Source organism: Chiroxiphia lanceolata, chromosome 4, assembly GCF_009829145.1.
Source record: "Chiroxiphia lanceolata isolate bChiLan1 chromosome 4, bChiLan1.pri, whole genome shotgun sequence".
Lineage (NCBI taxonomy): Eukaryota > Metazoa > Chordata > Aves > Passeriformes > Pipridae > Chiroxiphia > Chiroxiphia lanceolata.
The window spans coordinates 1,861,488-1,877,557 of record NC_045640.1 but is presented as its reverse complement, the minus strand read 5'-3'; the positions used below and the strand labels follow the sequence as shown (position 1 = coordinate 1,877,557).

General features: G+C 55.1%; 2 protein-coding genes across 2 annotated transcripts; both read right to left on the bottom strand.

Moving 5' to 3' along the window:
* Positions 1-169: 169 nt before the first annotated feature.
* On the bottom strand, positions 170-7,514 carry SMYD5 (SMYD family member 5). Its single transcript, XM_032686632.1, has 14 exons — positions 7,383-7,514; positions 7,113-7,221; positions 6,494-6,633; positions 6,183-6,304; positions 5,524-5,593; positions 5,234-5,338; positions 4,720-4,782; positions 4,494-4,564; positions 3,084-3,190; positions 2,768-2,824; positions 2,391-2,485; positions 2,077-2,147; positions 1,410-1,553; positions 170-737 (listed from the first exon to the last, which is right to left on the bottom strand). The coding sequence occupies exons 1-13, from the start codon at positions 7,446-7,448 to the stop codon at positions 1,415-1,417; spliced, it is 1,215 nt and encodes a 404-aa protein (XP_032542523.1). The 5' UTR covers positions 7,449-7,514; the 3' UTR covers positions 170-737; positions 1,410-1,414.
* Positions 7,515-10,759: 3,245 nt separating this feature from the next.
* On the bottom strand, positions 10,760-14,862 carry LOC116785624 (homeobox protein not2-like). Its single transcript, XM_032685453.1, has 3 exons — positions 14,565-14,862; positions 11,689-11,897; positions 10,760-10,918 (listed from the first exon to the last, which is right to left on the bottom strand). Exons 1-3 carry the CDS (start codon positions 14,860-14,862, stop codon positions 10,760-10,762), a joined length of 666 nt encoding a protein of 221 aa, XP_032541344.1.
* Between the last annotated feature and the right edge of the window lie 1,208 nt (positions 14,863-16,070).

Genomic DNA, 16,070 nt, shown 5'->3' with positions numbered 1-16,070 from the left:
CCACGACAGAGCCTCCAGCACTTGTCCCCAAGGTGTCCCTGGTCACAAATCCAGAGCCCACACTCCCACAAGTGCCTATTCCCTCATCCCCAGACCTGTGTCCCCACAGGACCAGCCCCTGGGTCACCCACCACGCTCCAGTTTACCAGTACAAACCACAGGGTCCCACTTCTCACCAGTCTCGGTTTATTACGAACACTGAAGGGGACGCAGCCCCAGGACAGTTGGGGACAAGCAGCGGGGTCAGGGCTGGCGGTGATGGCAGTGTCAGGGGTGTGTCACCCTCAGTCCCACAAGCCAGCTGCCACGGACACAGCGGCGGGAAAACAGCTCCCCAAAATCCATGAGGGAAGGGAATAACCCCGGAGCGCACCCCCAGCCTGCTGCCTGTCCATCGCCGGGAGCCGTGTTGTCCACAGAGAGGGACACTGCAGCACATGGTGTGGCCTCATTGGTGGCAGCATGGGGTGGGTGACAAGGGGACATCCACGTGGGGCCACTCGGTGCCAGGACATCTCTATGTGGGGCCACTCGGTGCTGGGATGTCTCCATGTGGGAATTCGGGGTGGGGAAGCGCACAGCAGCTCCCGCTCGGGCACATCCTCGTCCCGCTGCCGGACAGAGGGACAACTCCCAATGTCTTTGGGGTTTTGGATGACACCACATGTCAGCTCTGGGATGCTGGGATGCTCTGGCCATTCTCCATCCCCAGATGGTCCTGAAATCACTGCTTGGGGCTGTGTTGTTGGAAGGACGGGCTGAGTCAGGAAGGAGGTGCCTGCAGGATCGGCTCTGCTCTCCCCGCTGGACTCAGGATCTGAGCCCCCCTCTAAGGTGTCCCTGTCCCTGCAAAATCCCCTCACTGCTCACCAAGGCATGGAATGGAGGATACATAAGGACCCCGGCTCCGTAGTGCGTAGATAGTGCTTATATAGACATTAAATAGTTCCCCTCGTGCACAAACACACACACACACACACACACACACACACATTCCCTCATCCCTGCGGGGCTGGAAGGACAAGCTCCTCCGCATCCACGGCCGGCACAGACACGGAGCAGCCTCGCAGGTGGCCACAAGGAGGGGCTGGCTGGCTGGATCCTGCTCTCTTCCAGCTTCCTCTGCAAGCACCAGCCAGCCCCCTCCGGGAAGCGGGATGTGGCAGAGGGACACCAGCTCACAGCTTGTCCTCACAGGGAGGACCGGGACAGCCTCACTCACACACACACGCAGGGACAACACGGACAGGCGGGAGCAGGACCCGCCTCCGGCTGCCCCACTCCGGCACCTCCTCACGGCCGCCCACCCGACCCCACAACACAACCCTGTTCCTTGGATTAAAGCTGCTGCCTCTGGGAGGAACCCCCAGTCCCTTCCCGTCCCTTCCTTCCCTTCCCTGTCCTCTTGCCAGGATCAAACGTCGGTCATCTCATCCTCCAGCTCGGCATCGTCCGTCTCTCCCTCGCCCTCCTCCTCCTCGTCCGACGTCACGTCGGCGTCGTCGGCTTGCGCCAGGCACTTGGGACACGAGCAGGTAAACAAGTAGTTCTCCCTGGGAAAATGGGAAGGAAGGAGGAAAAAGATGGATGCCATTGAGACAGGCACAAGCCCACGCTGCTGCTGGGCAGGGGTCGGGGACAGAGCAGCCAGGAAAGGGGCTAAATGTGTTAAATCCAGAGGAGTTTGGAGGTTCCATCCTACTGGTTCAGGTGGGGTGAAGGTATTCCAGGTGGGGAGGGGGATTTCTCAGCCCCACGGGGTGATGGGACACGGGGACAGTGACCACCAGCAGGAACCTCTACCCCTGAAGGGCAGAGAAGGAAAAGGAAGGTGGTGGGGACTGCAAAGGGTCTGCAGGAGCGAACTGCAGAGTGGTGCAGGGAGAGGGGGGAGCCCAAATCCTCAGTCCCCGGGGCTGCAACACATAAGAAGGGAATTCTTATGTAGAATTCACACACAGCCACGCACCAAGGCACACACAGGGCCCCAGGGTGGGGGTGCTGCCCAGATGGACAGTTTGGGGATGCAAAGGGGTGTGAGGTCTCCAGGCCCAGGTACCTCCAGGCAGCCCCTACCTGAGTATCTTGTTGCGGCTGTGTCTGCTCCGCTCCCTCTGACAGCAATCTAAGTAACTGATGCAGATTTCCTGCGAGCAAAGAGAAACAGGTTGGGCTCAGGATGACTTCCCACGACCCCAAAGCAGCACAACTTGTGCCAGGCCCTCTCAGAGTCAGGCAGAAACGGGGTCTGGCAGCCCCTACACGGGACGGGGATCGAATTCCTGGGAATTCTGCCGGGACAACACGGGCGACAGGAGGTATTGGGAGATGTTGGGGACACAGGGATGATGCCAAGGTGTGATGTCACCACCCAGGCCCTGCTGTCTCACCTCTCCTGCTTCGATGTCCTCCAGAGCAGTGAGATGCAGGAGGAAGTTGTTTTCTGGGAAGGATGTCTCGGCATTGGGGATGCAGCTGTGGTTACCTGTGGGCAAGACGGTCTCTTTGCTAAATGCTTAAGTGGCTTCTGGAAACTACATCATATCCGAGTCCATCCAAGCCAGGACTGACCATTCCACAGCTAGGCAAGGTGCCACAGACCCCGGGAGAGCAGCCAGGCCTCAGGGCAGCATCCATCCCATCCCATCCCAAGGCTGGGAAGTACAAACCCCTTTCTCCAGAGGCTTTTAGGAAGAGATGAGCCAGCCTAGCACAGGACATTTCCCTCCTCACTCCTAGTTTTCCTCCCAGTCCTCATGTTACTTACAGCAGCTCTGGAGCACGTAGAGCCCTGATCCTTCGCAGTTGAGGAACTCTCCAGACTCTGCAGCACAGAGAGGTGGTGTTAGAGCCAGGATCAAAAGCCAGACCATTCCAGCTCTTCCACATGGGAGCACAGAGGGATTTGCAGCAACATGGAATGCACTGTCTTGGTTTTAAGACCCAGCCAGTGCTGCTTTGGGGCCGGGTGTGTGAGGGTGATTTCCCAAGCACCCTTCCCTCCCCATGGAAGGGGATGGAGGGCAGGAAAGTTTGCATCCCCAGGCTCCCTGTCCTGCCCCTGCACTCCCACAGATCCTCACCCTTCTCGATGTCCTTATAGAGCTGGTCGATGAAGGCGTCCAGCTCCTCCCGCTGCAGCATCGGCAGATCCAGCGCGTCACACGCGTGCACCCACTGGCTCAGGGAGCTGTGGGGAAGAGAGGGACACTGTTACATCCCACAGGGCTGTCAGGAAGCACAGGGACACTGTTACAGTCCCACAGGGCTGTCAGGAAGCACAGGGACACTGTTACAGTCCCACAGGGCTGTCAGGAAGCACAGGGACACTGTTACAGTCTCATAGTGCTGTCAGGAAGCACAGGGATACTCTTACAGTCCCACAGGGTTGTCAGGAAGCACAGGGTCACTGTTACAGTCTCATAGTGCTGTCAGGAAGCACAGGGACACTGTTACAGTCCCACAGGGTTGTCAGGAAGCACAGGGACACTGTTACAGTCCCAAACTTCTGTCAGGAAGCACAGGGACACTGTTACAGTCCCAAACTTCTGTCAGGAAGCACAGGGACACTGTTACAGTCCCACAATGCTGTCAGGAAGCACAGGGATACTCTTACAGTCCCACAGGGTTGTCAGGAAGCACAGGGACACTGTTACAGTCTCATGGTGCTGTCAGGAAGCACAGGGACACTGTTACAGTCCCACAGGGCTGTCAGGAAGCACAGGGACACTGTTACAGTCCCACAGTGGTGTCAGGAAACACAGGGACACTGTTACAGTCTCACGGTGCTGTCAGGAAGCACAGGGACACTGTTACATCCCACAGTGCTGTCAGGAAGCACAGGGACACTGTTACAGTCCCACAGGGCTGTCAGGAAGCACAGGGACACTGTTACATCCCACAGGGCTGTCAGGAAGCACAGGGATACTCTTACAGTCCCACAGTGCTGTCAGGAAGCACAGGGACACTGTTACAGTCTCATAGTGCTGTCAGGAAGCACAGGGACACTGTTACAGTCCCAAACTTCTGTCAGGAAGCACAGGGACACTGTTACAGTCCCATGGTGCTGCCAGGAAGCACAGGGACACTGTTACAGTTCCACAGGGTTGTCAGGAAGCACAGGGACACTGTTACAGTCTCATGGTGCTGTCAGGAAGCACAGGGACACTGTTACAGTCCCACAGGGCTGTCAGGAAGCACAGGGACACTGTTACATCCCACAGGGCTGTCAGGAAGCAGCAGGAGCTATCATGGTCCCACAGTGTTGTCAGCACACGGTGGGATCTCACAGAAGGGACCCAAGGTGGCTCTGAGCAGCCAAGGTGGGAGAGGCATGCCAAAGGGTTGGACACGGCCAAGACAAAGTTTTCAAGTCTTCCCCTCCATTCCCCTCTCCTAAACCCAGCCTTACTCAGGAAAGCATGAATTTACATTCCACATCTCTGCTGCCCTGCAAGGAACACCCATTACCTGGTTCCACAGAGACCCTTTACCTGGTTCCTATGCCTTGGCCATTGGTCCCAACGAGGGCAAAGAGGGATCGAAAGCCTTCTGGAGTGAACCACTGCAGGAGGGAGAGGAGAAAGGAACTGAGTCCTGGCCAGCCTGCAGCAGCATCACCCCGCTCTGCAGTGCCTCAAATCCCACAGGGAGCTTTGGGGGAAGCAAGGAATGAATGGGCAGATTCCCATGGGCTGTTTGGGAGGCAGATCCACTCACCCTGCTGAGATACTCATCATAAAGGGCTTCGGTGAAGAGCAACCGCAGCAGCTCCAGCTGGCCCTGGCAGGACAAGGAGCACAGTCAGGGTGAGGAGATGTCACTGTCACTGGGTGCCAACCCCAGGCTGAGGGCCCGGCCCAGGACAGGCCACGAGGCTCAGGAAGGAGTCAGGCTCCTCATCCTTCCCTGCAGGGCTGGAGGCTGCTGCCCTCACAGCAGCAAAAGCCACTCATTTTAGCAGCAAAAGCCACCTACTCAGCAGCTAAATATCACCCTGGCCCAGCCCACAGCAAAGCATCTCCCCCACAGGAAGGAGCAGCACATCCCATGGAAGCACCACGAGCCCAAAGCCCTCTGAGCAACTCATTTCCTGGCTGTCAGGGCTCCCACTTTAGGAGTGGAATTTCCAGTGCCTCCCATCCCAGCTGTAACAAGGCTTCTGCACCTCTGGGCTCACAGACACAGGTGGCAGAGGGCAAGCCTGGGAATTCAAGAGCTGCCAGGGCCTTACCTTAAATTTGTCCCCCAGCAGCTTGTGCACAATCTCCTCTTCTTCATTTGCTGTCTTGCTGCAGAACTGGGAGAAGGCCTTGATCCACCACTCCTTGTCTTTAGCCTGACAAAGGAATCAAGCAGAGGCATTGCACCAACCCTGCTTTCCTCCCCAGCTCAGAGAGAGGGAGTATTGTCAGAAAAAACACCGAGAAAGCCAGGCCAAAGAACAAGAGCCTTGGGAATAACATCCACAACGGGATAACGAAACCACACACGGGCAGCTGCAGCTCCAAACTGCTGACGTACCTGCTTGATGGTGGCAACCATCCTGGCCATCAACATAATGCTGGAAGTCTCTGGGGGATAGTGCATGTTCCTGTGGGGATAAGAATGAAGAAGAGATGAGCAGAGCAGTGCTGGTATGGAAATAAAAAGCTGGAGGGAGGCAGAGGCAGCTGGCATTCGTGTGGTCAGGCCTGCACTAATCCATCGCACCAAAGTGGCCATTGCAGCAACACTGTGTGGGGATCCAGCAGAGAAACCTGCATCCACCTTCCTGCTCCAACCATACAAACAATCCCCTCCCATCCTGTTCACCCTGGGTCCCACACAAGGCCCAGCTGGGGTCTGGGACAAGATTTGGGTCAGGGATGTCGCTTCTCCCCTCTGGGACTGTTTTTTTTTTTTTTGCAAGCAGGGACAACAATTTATCAACCCGTGAGGAGGATCCCCAGAGGCTGCAGGAGCACTATAAAATTGCAGGAATGAGCTTTGTAGCTCTTTACAGGGAGAAAAACAAGGACTACTCAGCCGTGTGCGCTGCCCACACCAACTCACCCAACCAGCAGGGAGAGCTAGGCAGCGTCCCACGGGTATTCCCACCCTCCAGCCACCCCATGCAGGGATGCAAAGCAAGGAGAACCACTTCCTTTGCCCGTGGAGCAACAGGCAGGTCGGTGCCCTACCTCCACGCCTCCTGCAGCTTGTTGAGGGGGTGTGTGGGGTCGTCTCGGGACGGGCCGAGGCAGAGGACCTGGTGGTACTGCTCCAGAGCTGCCTGCCTGCACTCCGCGCTGCAGTACGTCACCTAGAGCGGGGGGACAGCGCCCAGCATTGGCTCCGGCAGCAGGAAGACGGGATCCTACATCCAACCGTGCCAGCTGTGCCCCCTCCCTGACCAGCCGGAGCGTGGAAAGGCAGACACCCATCTTGGGCAGCGCAGGTGCCTGGCTCGGGAATCCCAGAAAGACGGCATTCCCTCCCGGCAGTCCCGTACCTGGCATCGGGGGCACTGCTGGTGCAGGTCTTTCCGGGTGCTGCACTGCTCTGGGTGAGGCAGCACCAGCGAGCTCTTCCCCAGCAGGCGCTGGGCGTTCTCCTCCGCCGTCTCCAGAGCCCGCAGGCAGTGATCACAGGCTGCAGGGGAGAAGAAGGATGGATGGATGGATGGATGGATGGATGGATGGATGGATGGATGGCACAGGAAAGCCTTCGGGAAGGAAACAGACCAGAGCCCCAACATGGTGCAACTGGTACCACCATCAGAGATGAACAAGGGGATGGAGCTCGGAGCAAACTGGGCTAGTGGAAAGCGTCCCTGCCCACAGTAGGAGCGTGGAATGAATGGATCCTTAAGGTCCCTTCCAACCCAAACCATTCTGGGATTCCATAGTGGCACCTGGCGCATCCCCCCGGAGCTGATGGAAGTCACCATCCCTCAAATGACACCTCAACTTGCCAACGCTTTAGTGCAGAGGCAGAAACGGCAGCAGGGACACCTTTACAGCATTGCAAAGGCAAACCCAAACCTTTCCCTTGATACCGGGCAGCTCCTTTGGGACCCCGCGGTCACTGGGGCAGGTGACAGGGACACGGCACCAGTACCAGCCGCTCACCTCGGTAGTTGTACAGCGCATTCCAGAGGAACTGGGAAGACACCACCGGCCTCTCCACGAAGACGGTTTCCCCTTTGCGGATGTTCTTGGTGGCGAACAAGCCCTTTCCCTGCCGAGGCACAGCCGTGGGTCAAGGGACGCGCCCGGAGCCGAGTCATACCAGGGGGTTGAGGGTACCCCGCCATCCCGAGGGGGCCCTGTGGGCTTCTACCCCCTTTACCCTCTAAAACTGGGAAAGAAGGGAGGGATCCCCACGGAGCGGAGACTCACCTTGGCGCTGCTGATGAACCGCGCCTCCGCCGCAGCCCCGGCGTGTCCCCCCGCCGCGGCCGCCATCTTCGGGCGGCGACTTCCCCGCCCTGACCCGCCGGGCAGCGCCTCTTCCTCTTCCTCCTCTTCTTCCTCCTCCTCCTCTTCCTCCTCCTTCTCCTCCTCCGCCCCTCAGGGGTCCGCGCCCTCCATCGCCCCCCTCAACCCCGGGGCGGGCGGGGGCCGGCGGCCATCTTAGCCCCCCCCTCCTTCCCTCAGCCCACAGCCACGCTCCAAAAACACCGCCAAAACACTCCGAAACGGCGCCGGGGCGCTTCCACAGCCACCCCAAATCGTAAAAGAGTTTTGCTGCCTGTCCCTTATTAATTGTTATTATTTAGTGGTAGAGGAATACCCGTCGCAGCTCTCTCAGGTGGGACCGCAAGGTGCCCCCTCACAGGAGGAGGTGCCCCCTCACAGGGCGAGGAGGAATCTCCCACTACCCTGCGCACCCAAAACTGACCAGACTTTCTCAAAAAAAACCTCTAATGCCGCCTCTGTTAATTATTATTATTTTTTTAATGGCAGAGGAATAGCCATCACAGCCCTATCAGGCAGGAACACAAGGTCCCCCCTCACAGGAGGGGGTGCCCCCTCATAGGGAGAGGAGGAATCGCCCACTGCCCTGCGCACCCAAAATTGGCACGATTTCCCAAAAAAAACCCCAAACTTCAAACCACGTTAAAGTGGCCATTCTCCCCCTGCTGCCTCCTGCTTGGTGGTCTGCAAAGCCTAAAATCCACACAAACGCGGATTTGGTTGTATTTACTGACTCACATCCCTCAGGCTTTGCCCCGCTCCTCAAGGACCAGGCGGCGGGAACCGGGTTGGGAATTTGGGATGATTCCATAGTCGGGGCTTTTTGGAGTGTTTTGGTGTCACTAGATGTCACTGTCGGCTCGTGGCGGGGACACGACAGGGGGTGGCAAGGCTGGAGCTGCCACCTCCGTGCCCAGCGTGGCATCAGCTGGGCTGGGCATTGTCCCATTGTCCCGGTAACACCTCTCCAGTCACCCAGCCGGGTGACAAGGGACAAACAGGGACAAACACGCTGCCAGGGACACCTTTCCTGGCTGTAGTTTGGGATCCGGTCCCAGCGAAGCCAGCGGTGGGCTGTGCCCATCTCACAGCTCCATCTCACAGTGCCCATGGCAGGGGGCTACAAGGACCGAGCCACAGGTGGATCAGTGCTGCCATGATTCCTGCTATGATTATATTTTCATAGAATCAGAGAATATTTATGTGGGAAAAGCCTTCTAAGATCATCGAGTCCAGCCGTTCCCCCAGGACTGCCAAGGCCATCACTAACCCATGTCCCCAAGTGCCACATCCACACGGCTTTTAAATCCCTCCAGGGATGGGGACTCCACCACCTCCCTGGGCAGCTGTGCCAGGGCTGGACAACCCCTTTCCTGGAAGGAATTTTCCTTAATATCCAATCTAAACCTTTCCTAGCACAAACTGTTTCCTCAGTGATTTATTCATGGAAAGGATTGTCAGGCGTTGGAAGGGACTGCCCAGGGATGTGGTGGAGTCACCATCATGGAAGTGTTCAAGGAATGACTGGATGTGGCACTCAGTGCTCTGGTCTAATTGACAAGGATCGATCACAGGTTGGACTCGATGATCTTGGAGGTCTTTTCCAACTTAAATAATTCTGTAATTACTCATCCTGTCCCTTGTTCCCTGGGAGCAGAGCCCGACCCCCACCTGGCTCCATCCTCCTGTCAGGGAACTGTAGAGTGAGAAGATCCCTCCTGAGCCTCCTTTTCTCCAGGCTGAGCTCCTCCAGCTCCCTCAGCTGCTCCTTGTTCTCCAGACCCTTTTTCCAGCTCCACTGCCCTTCTCTGAACATGCTCCAGCCCCTCAGCAGAGAAGGTTTGGCCACATCCACCTGCAGACACAAGTCCTTGTTCTCCAGGAGCCACAGCTCCAATCTGAGCACCCCATGCTCACCAGACACTACCCTTCCTACTGCAAATGTAGTTTTATCTCTGCAGGAACCAGCCCAGAGATAATAACTTATGTTAATTACTTTCACCCATAATATTGGGTTAATCAACCAATTAAAGGAAAAATTCTTTACCATGTATTTTGTTCAAAACATTTTATTAAGGAAAAAAATCCTCAAACATTTTTGAGAAGGACGAAAATAACATTGGGTTTAACTTTTTTGGTAATAATTTCAACTGAAAATTAAAGTGAGTAGTTGGAAATGTGTTTTTCGACACCCCTTCCATCTCTCTTTTTAAAACACGCTCGATTTTTATGAGGAAACAAAGCAAATAAATAAATGGCACTTATTAAGGAAAGAAAAAAACCCAACTTTTATAAATAACAATAGAAGAGTAAAGTGATATACAGTGTTCTGGGACAGAAGGAGAAGGAATAAATTATCCTGAGCTGACTGGACGTGGTTGGTACCCTGGGCAGACATTAGTCCTGACCCCTCCAAGCCCTCCCAGCCACCAGAAATCCAGCTGTTAACTACATCGGGCCCTTACAGATGTGCTCCCCGAACGCTCCAGGTGCTGTTTCCCATGGCACCTGGGTGGATAATGAGGAGAGAACAGAGCAGTTGCCGTCTGGGCAGAACCAGCACATCTGGACGAGGGGCAGGGGGTCGTCTGAGGCACCAGAGGTGTTGGAAAGCTGCTTTTTACAGCAGCTCCCATCCCCACACCTTGGCCAGGGCTCCAGTGCCTCATTCCCTGCAGCACACGGACACCTTGGACAAGGAAGGCAATGCCAGGAGATGGAGAGACCACCAGGTTCTCCCCTCGGGTTTGGAAAGCCAAAAAAAAAAGGCACAGATACACCAAGGCACTGCCAAGAGGAGGCACTTCTGTTCCAGGGGTAGAAAGACCCTGGAAAGACCCTGATCATCTTATAACAGGAGTGTTGTGGGTAGAAGCAAAGGGCTTTCCAATTTTGGGGTATTTTTGGTTATGATCTAAGCATCAAACAGGGGAGTCAAGTTAACCAGGAAAACCCATCAGGGAGAATTGTCACCCCCAACACCAGAGACACTGATTGTCACCCAACCATCAGAGACAGCCTCTGATTGTCACTCTCTGCTTGAAACTGTGTCCTGTGGACAGGACATCACCTGCCATCAAGCACAACCAGCCTGGTGAAGAAGCCCCAGGAATTACGGCACGTGGCTACCGAAGAGCAGCCAAATAAATTTGGGGTGGGTTCCTCCCCACCAGCTGCATTTTAGTCCTGTAGCTCCAGCTCTCGGATCGAGAGGGTAGTGGATGTCTCTCTTGGACCAAAGCAGCACAGACACGTCCCCAGGCATCAAAAACCAGCAGTGGCAGCTCAGTCTCAGCTGCTCAAAGCTCCACGTCCACGGTGTCCTCCTCGTGGTCTTTGATGTCCGTGGAGTCGGCGGTCGCCGGCTGGATCACCCCAAACTGGGACAGCTTTGCCGCCTTCTGCTCCATGCTCTGCTTCCTCCACTTGATCCTCCGGTTCTGGAACCACACCTTCACCTGGCAGGGACATGGAACGGCTTAAGCCGAGGTCTCCAGGAGCACGTTTCCGATGCCGCGTGCTTCCAAAGGAAGATGTCCCCAAAAAGAGTTCCTTAAAAATGGGGATGTGCCCTTTCTCTGCTCAGGGAGTGGTGAACGAGAGCAGGAGGAGGTGACGCTGTGGAGGGCAGAGCAGTGCTGGGAATAGGATCAGGAGAGATGGGGATGCAGCTACACTGAGGAAACTCTGGCCAGGAGAGTGAAGGAAGCAGCTCCCTAAGGAGCCACTGGATCCATTCCCAGGACTGCAGCTGCCAGAGGGCATGAGGAGACCCCAAAACACCCCCTGTGCCCCCAGAATCACCCTGGCTTTGCTCTCCTTTTTCCCCAGCTGAATTTAGACCCCACCACGGAAGATCACCCGCCACCTCCTTTCCACAATAAACAAGCAGCTTGCTTTGGGAAGGGCAGGAAAGTAACGATAATAAATAAAAGGACACTCAAAGCACAAACTGTTCCCAGAGGACCTAAACAACACAGATCCATGAGTGCAACCCAGCTCCAACTCTAAAGCATAGCGGGTTTGTGCTCCTGAATGCTTTTTGCTCCACTTCATGGATTAAGAAATATCACCCATAAACCATCCAAACCCATCTCTCCAGGCACATCCCTTCCGTGCCATCTTGCAGCAGGGAGTCCCACGGGTCCCTTTGCATCGTGTCCTCCTCCCGCCGCGCTTCCCAGCGGGAAAACCGGCCCAGAGCAGACCCAGGATTGGTGCCACCCACCTGAGTCTCCGTGAGGTGCAGAGTGGCAGCCAGGTCCACTCGCTCCGTGCCCACCATGTACTGCTGCTTGAGGAATTCCTGCTCCAGCCGCTCCAGCTGCTCTGGTTTGAAGACAGTGCGGACCCTCTTCATCTTGCAGGGCCCCCCCGACCTCCAAGGCCCAACAGGACCCAGAGAGTTGGTCCCGACGCAGTGAGACAACTCCAGACCTGCGAGAAAGCAGCGAAAATTGGAGGGGTTTTCGTCACAAGAGCCGGGAGGAAGTAGCACCAAAAAAAGCAGGGAGGTCCCTGCCCTGTCCCGACCCAGATAATCTCATCTAGGCTCCCTTTCCCAGGAAAGGTTGGAGCAGATGATCTTTTGGGGACCTGTGATTTTACTCTCAAGTACCACCTGGACATGCAGCCAGACCCAAAGAAATCAACTCTCAGTGAGGGGAGCAGGATTTGGCCTCCACCCACGCAGGATTTTTGTTGCATGATAATAAAATCCATCAAGAGCTGCAGAACACAAAAATCCCATCTCTGTCTCAAGAAGGCCCAAGTCACGAATGTCTGAAGTTTGGGGGATTTTACTCCAGACTGGGCCCTGATTTTACCCTTCCCTTGGCACAGGGAATCAGTGTCCAGGACCACATCCTGCTTCCCTGGTCCCAGAAAAGTTCCCAGTGTGCAGAGGAATTAGTGGATCTGGTCTCTTGTCTCCTGTCTAGCAGTGGGCTCAGGATAATTACAATTACCATAAATTAACATACAATACAACACCAGGGGACCAGCTGGCACCTGACTGAGAGCAGTGGCTTCTCTCCTTTCTAATTCCCTCATCCTGATCCAGTCGAGGTCCCTGCTCACTGCAGAGGGGTTGATCCTTTAAAATCCCTTCCAACCCGAACCATTCTGTGATCCCATGACCTGCCTGCCCAGGTGATTCCACTGGATTAACTTTAAAATAACCCACGAGTAACAACCAAAGGGGAATTTCCACGTGGAGAGCGACTGGCAGGATCAGGCCATTAATGCTCCCCATCACTGCTGCTCCAAATATTGTGGCAAGCCAAGTTTCTTCAACTTTTATGGAAATGCTGCACACATAATGATCCCAATTCACACCCTGCTACTTATCTCTCCTTTAATGACTGATGTTGTCACATTCTCCAGGCACAAACCAGCACCTTGACCTACTTATTTCCATTAATTAGGTGTAAGTTCTGCGTGTGTTTAAGGATTTGTGGGATGGAGACCTGACAGCTTAACAGCTGTAATTGCACTTAAAACTATTTTCATCATTAAAATCATTTCACCCATCACTTTTTTTTTTTTTCTTCCCCCCTCTATTTTCGTACTGGGATAATAGCAAGTGTAATTTCCAGCTTGAAATGCTGCGTGGAAGTGTGTTTTCATACCTGTATGTTTGATATAATACAGAGATTAATGCAATTGTGCAGATGCTGCCTCGTGAAAGAAATAATATATTAAGTAGTTACGTTAAATAGGTAAAAAAAAAAAGGATTAAAAATATTTTTGGTGTCTAAATATTTTAAAATCAGGACTAAATCAGGAGTTCCTTGTACACAAAAAATACAGGCTTGGCTGCAGGTTTTGCCTGGACAACAGCAAGATCACACCCTGAGTGCTAAAAAAATATTAATTTCGTGAAAAATATTCTCAATAGAGGTATTTTGTTAAATTAGTCAGTTTGCTTATAAAGTTACCCTGAAAATAGAACTTGATGGATCAGTCAGTATCACCCATCACCACTGTGTAAATTTTACCCACAGAACAATAATACCTTTTTATCCTTAGATGCTTTTGCAGTAAAATACGAACTTTTAGGGCCAGGTGCTCCCAGACACTCTACATTTTCAATTCTGTGAGTGAGAAGTTGAAAGGAAAGCAAAATAAGGGAGGGATGAGGGCAGATTTTGGGAGAAGAAGAGGCGGAGAAATGAATTTTGGGGGTGAGGCTTTGGGAAATTCCAGCAGGTTTTTGGAGGTGTGATGAAGACAAAGGCAGTGAAGTGCCCTTCTGATATATGAAAAGAGAAATAAAAGCCAGTGTGAAAAGAGAAATAAAAGCCACTTGTAAAATACAGGTGGGGGTACACGTGGCCCTGGGGGGACTGTTCCCAACTTGAAACCGTCCAAGCCTGAGAGATGTAAATGGTGTCACTGGGGTCTCACGGCACCCAAACATTTAATCTTGGGGATAAACCGAAATATCACAGAACCACAGACTGGTTTGGGTTGGAAGGGGCCATAAGGATCATCCACTTCCAAGCCCCTGCCACGGGCAGGGACTCCTTCCACTAGACCAGGAATACTCTTTTTAGCTCTGTCACTTTATATTTATTATTCAAATTCTGCCAAGTTTTTGTCTCGATTTCAAATGTAAACAGTGCATTTGGATATTCTGCACGAGTTTCCGACTCGGAGCTGGTTGATGGATTAGTAAAATCCTGTAGCGTCTTTTAGGAGTTAACCACAGGCTCTTTATCAAGAGAAATCAAGCGTGTTAGAAATTGCCCTGCAGCATAAAAAAAAAAATCCCCAACAGATTTAAAAGTTCGCTTTTGCTCTCGCTGTATCCATCTCTTACAGCGGGGGAAAAATAACTCTAAGGAAAGTTCTCCCTCTCCCTCCTCCACGTCCCACGGCCCCAGCCCAACGCTTCACCTCGGGGCTGGTCCAGAGGCTGCAGGGAATTATAATACAACCGCAGTGAGGGGAATAAAGCGATTTGGGGTGACCAAATTTCCCAGTGCCAGCCCAGAGTCCGGCGGGAAGGTGTCCCCGCATCCCCGTTCCACCCGCAGCATCCCCGCTCCGCATCCCCAACACGCACCCACCGCCCCGGCCGGGCCCCCCCCCCCCGCTCACCTGAACCTCCCCAGCCCCAACCCCAGCCCCACCCGCCGGGCAGCGGCCCCAGCCCCGCTCCCGGGCCGGCTCCTGCTCCTGCTCCCGCTCCCGGAGCGGGTCCCGCCGCGGGCCAGCGTGGGGGCGGCGGGATGGACGGGATGGAGGTGATGGACGGGGTGGAGGTGACGGACGGGATGGAGGTGATGGAGGCGGCGGGGCCGCGGCGCGGCGGGTCCCGGGCGAGGAGCGCTTCGATGTGGAAGGAGGTCTTGGAGGGCGGCGGGCCGGGCCGGGGGCGCGGCGGGCTCTGCAGCATGGCCGGGCTGGTGCGGCCGCCACCGCCCCGCCGGCTTTTATGGAGGGCGGGGGGGCCGGGACGAGCCGCGCTCCTATGCAAAGCGGCGGCGGGGGGGCGGAGGGCGCTGCCCACACCCCCCTGGCCTCCAGCGGCACCTCCACTGACACCTCTGCTTCCCTATTGACACCCACACGGACACCTCTGCTTCCCTACCGACATCCCTGCTTCCCCATCGATATCCCCAAGGGCACCCCAGCTTCCACACGGGCACCCCTGCTTCCCTGTCGACCTCCACAAGGACACCCCAGCTTCCACATGGTCACCCCTGCTTCCCTGTCGACCTCCACAAGGGCACCCTTTCTTCCCCACAAACACCTTTTCTAACCCACCAACACCCCTCTTTACACTCAAGTTCCTCCACGGACACCCCTCCTTCCCCACTGACATCCCCACAGACATCCCTTCTTCCCCACCAACACCCTCATGGACACCTCTCCTTCCACGCCAGCACCCTTAGGGACACCTCTCCTTCCCCACCAACACCACCCCTTCCACCCAATTCCTCCAGGGACACCCCTCCTTCCCCACTGGCAGCCCCATGGACACCCCAGATTCCATGCCAACACCTCCACAGACACCCCTCTGCTTCCCTGCCAGCCCCTCCTTCCACACTGACACCCCCATGGAAATCCCTCTTTCCCTGCTGTTACCTCTGCTGTCACCCACCTGGACACCTGTGTCTTCCCCCACGAGCACCTGTGCTCCTTCCCCATGGGCACCCACATGGATTACAGTTCCTTCCTCATGGACCCCCACACCAGCACCTGCTCCTTCCTCAGGGACATCTAAAACAACACCCAAACTGTTTCCCAACAGACACCACCACACCAACACCCATTCCTTCCCCACAGACACCAACACTGCCACCAATTCCTTCCTCATGGCCCCCCACACTGACACCTGCTCCTTCCCCATGGACACCTTCTCCTACTCCATGGACCAATCCCGCTCCAGACAGACATCCACCTGGACACTTGCTCCTTCCACCACCCCCTCCCTTCCTCATGGCCCCAAACCTTCCACCTCAAAACCCTGTTGGAACTTGAGTGTAAAGAGGGGTGTTGGTGGGTTACAAAAGGTGTCTGTGGGGAAGAAAGGGTGCCCTTGTGGAGGTCAAAAGGGAAGCAGGGGTGCCCGTGGACACTTCCCCATGGACACTCACATGG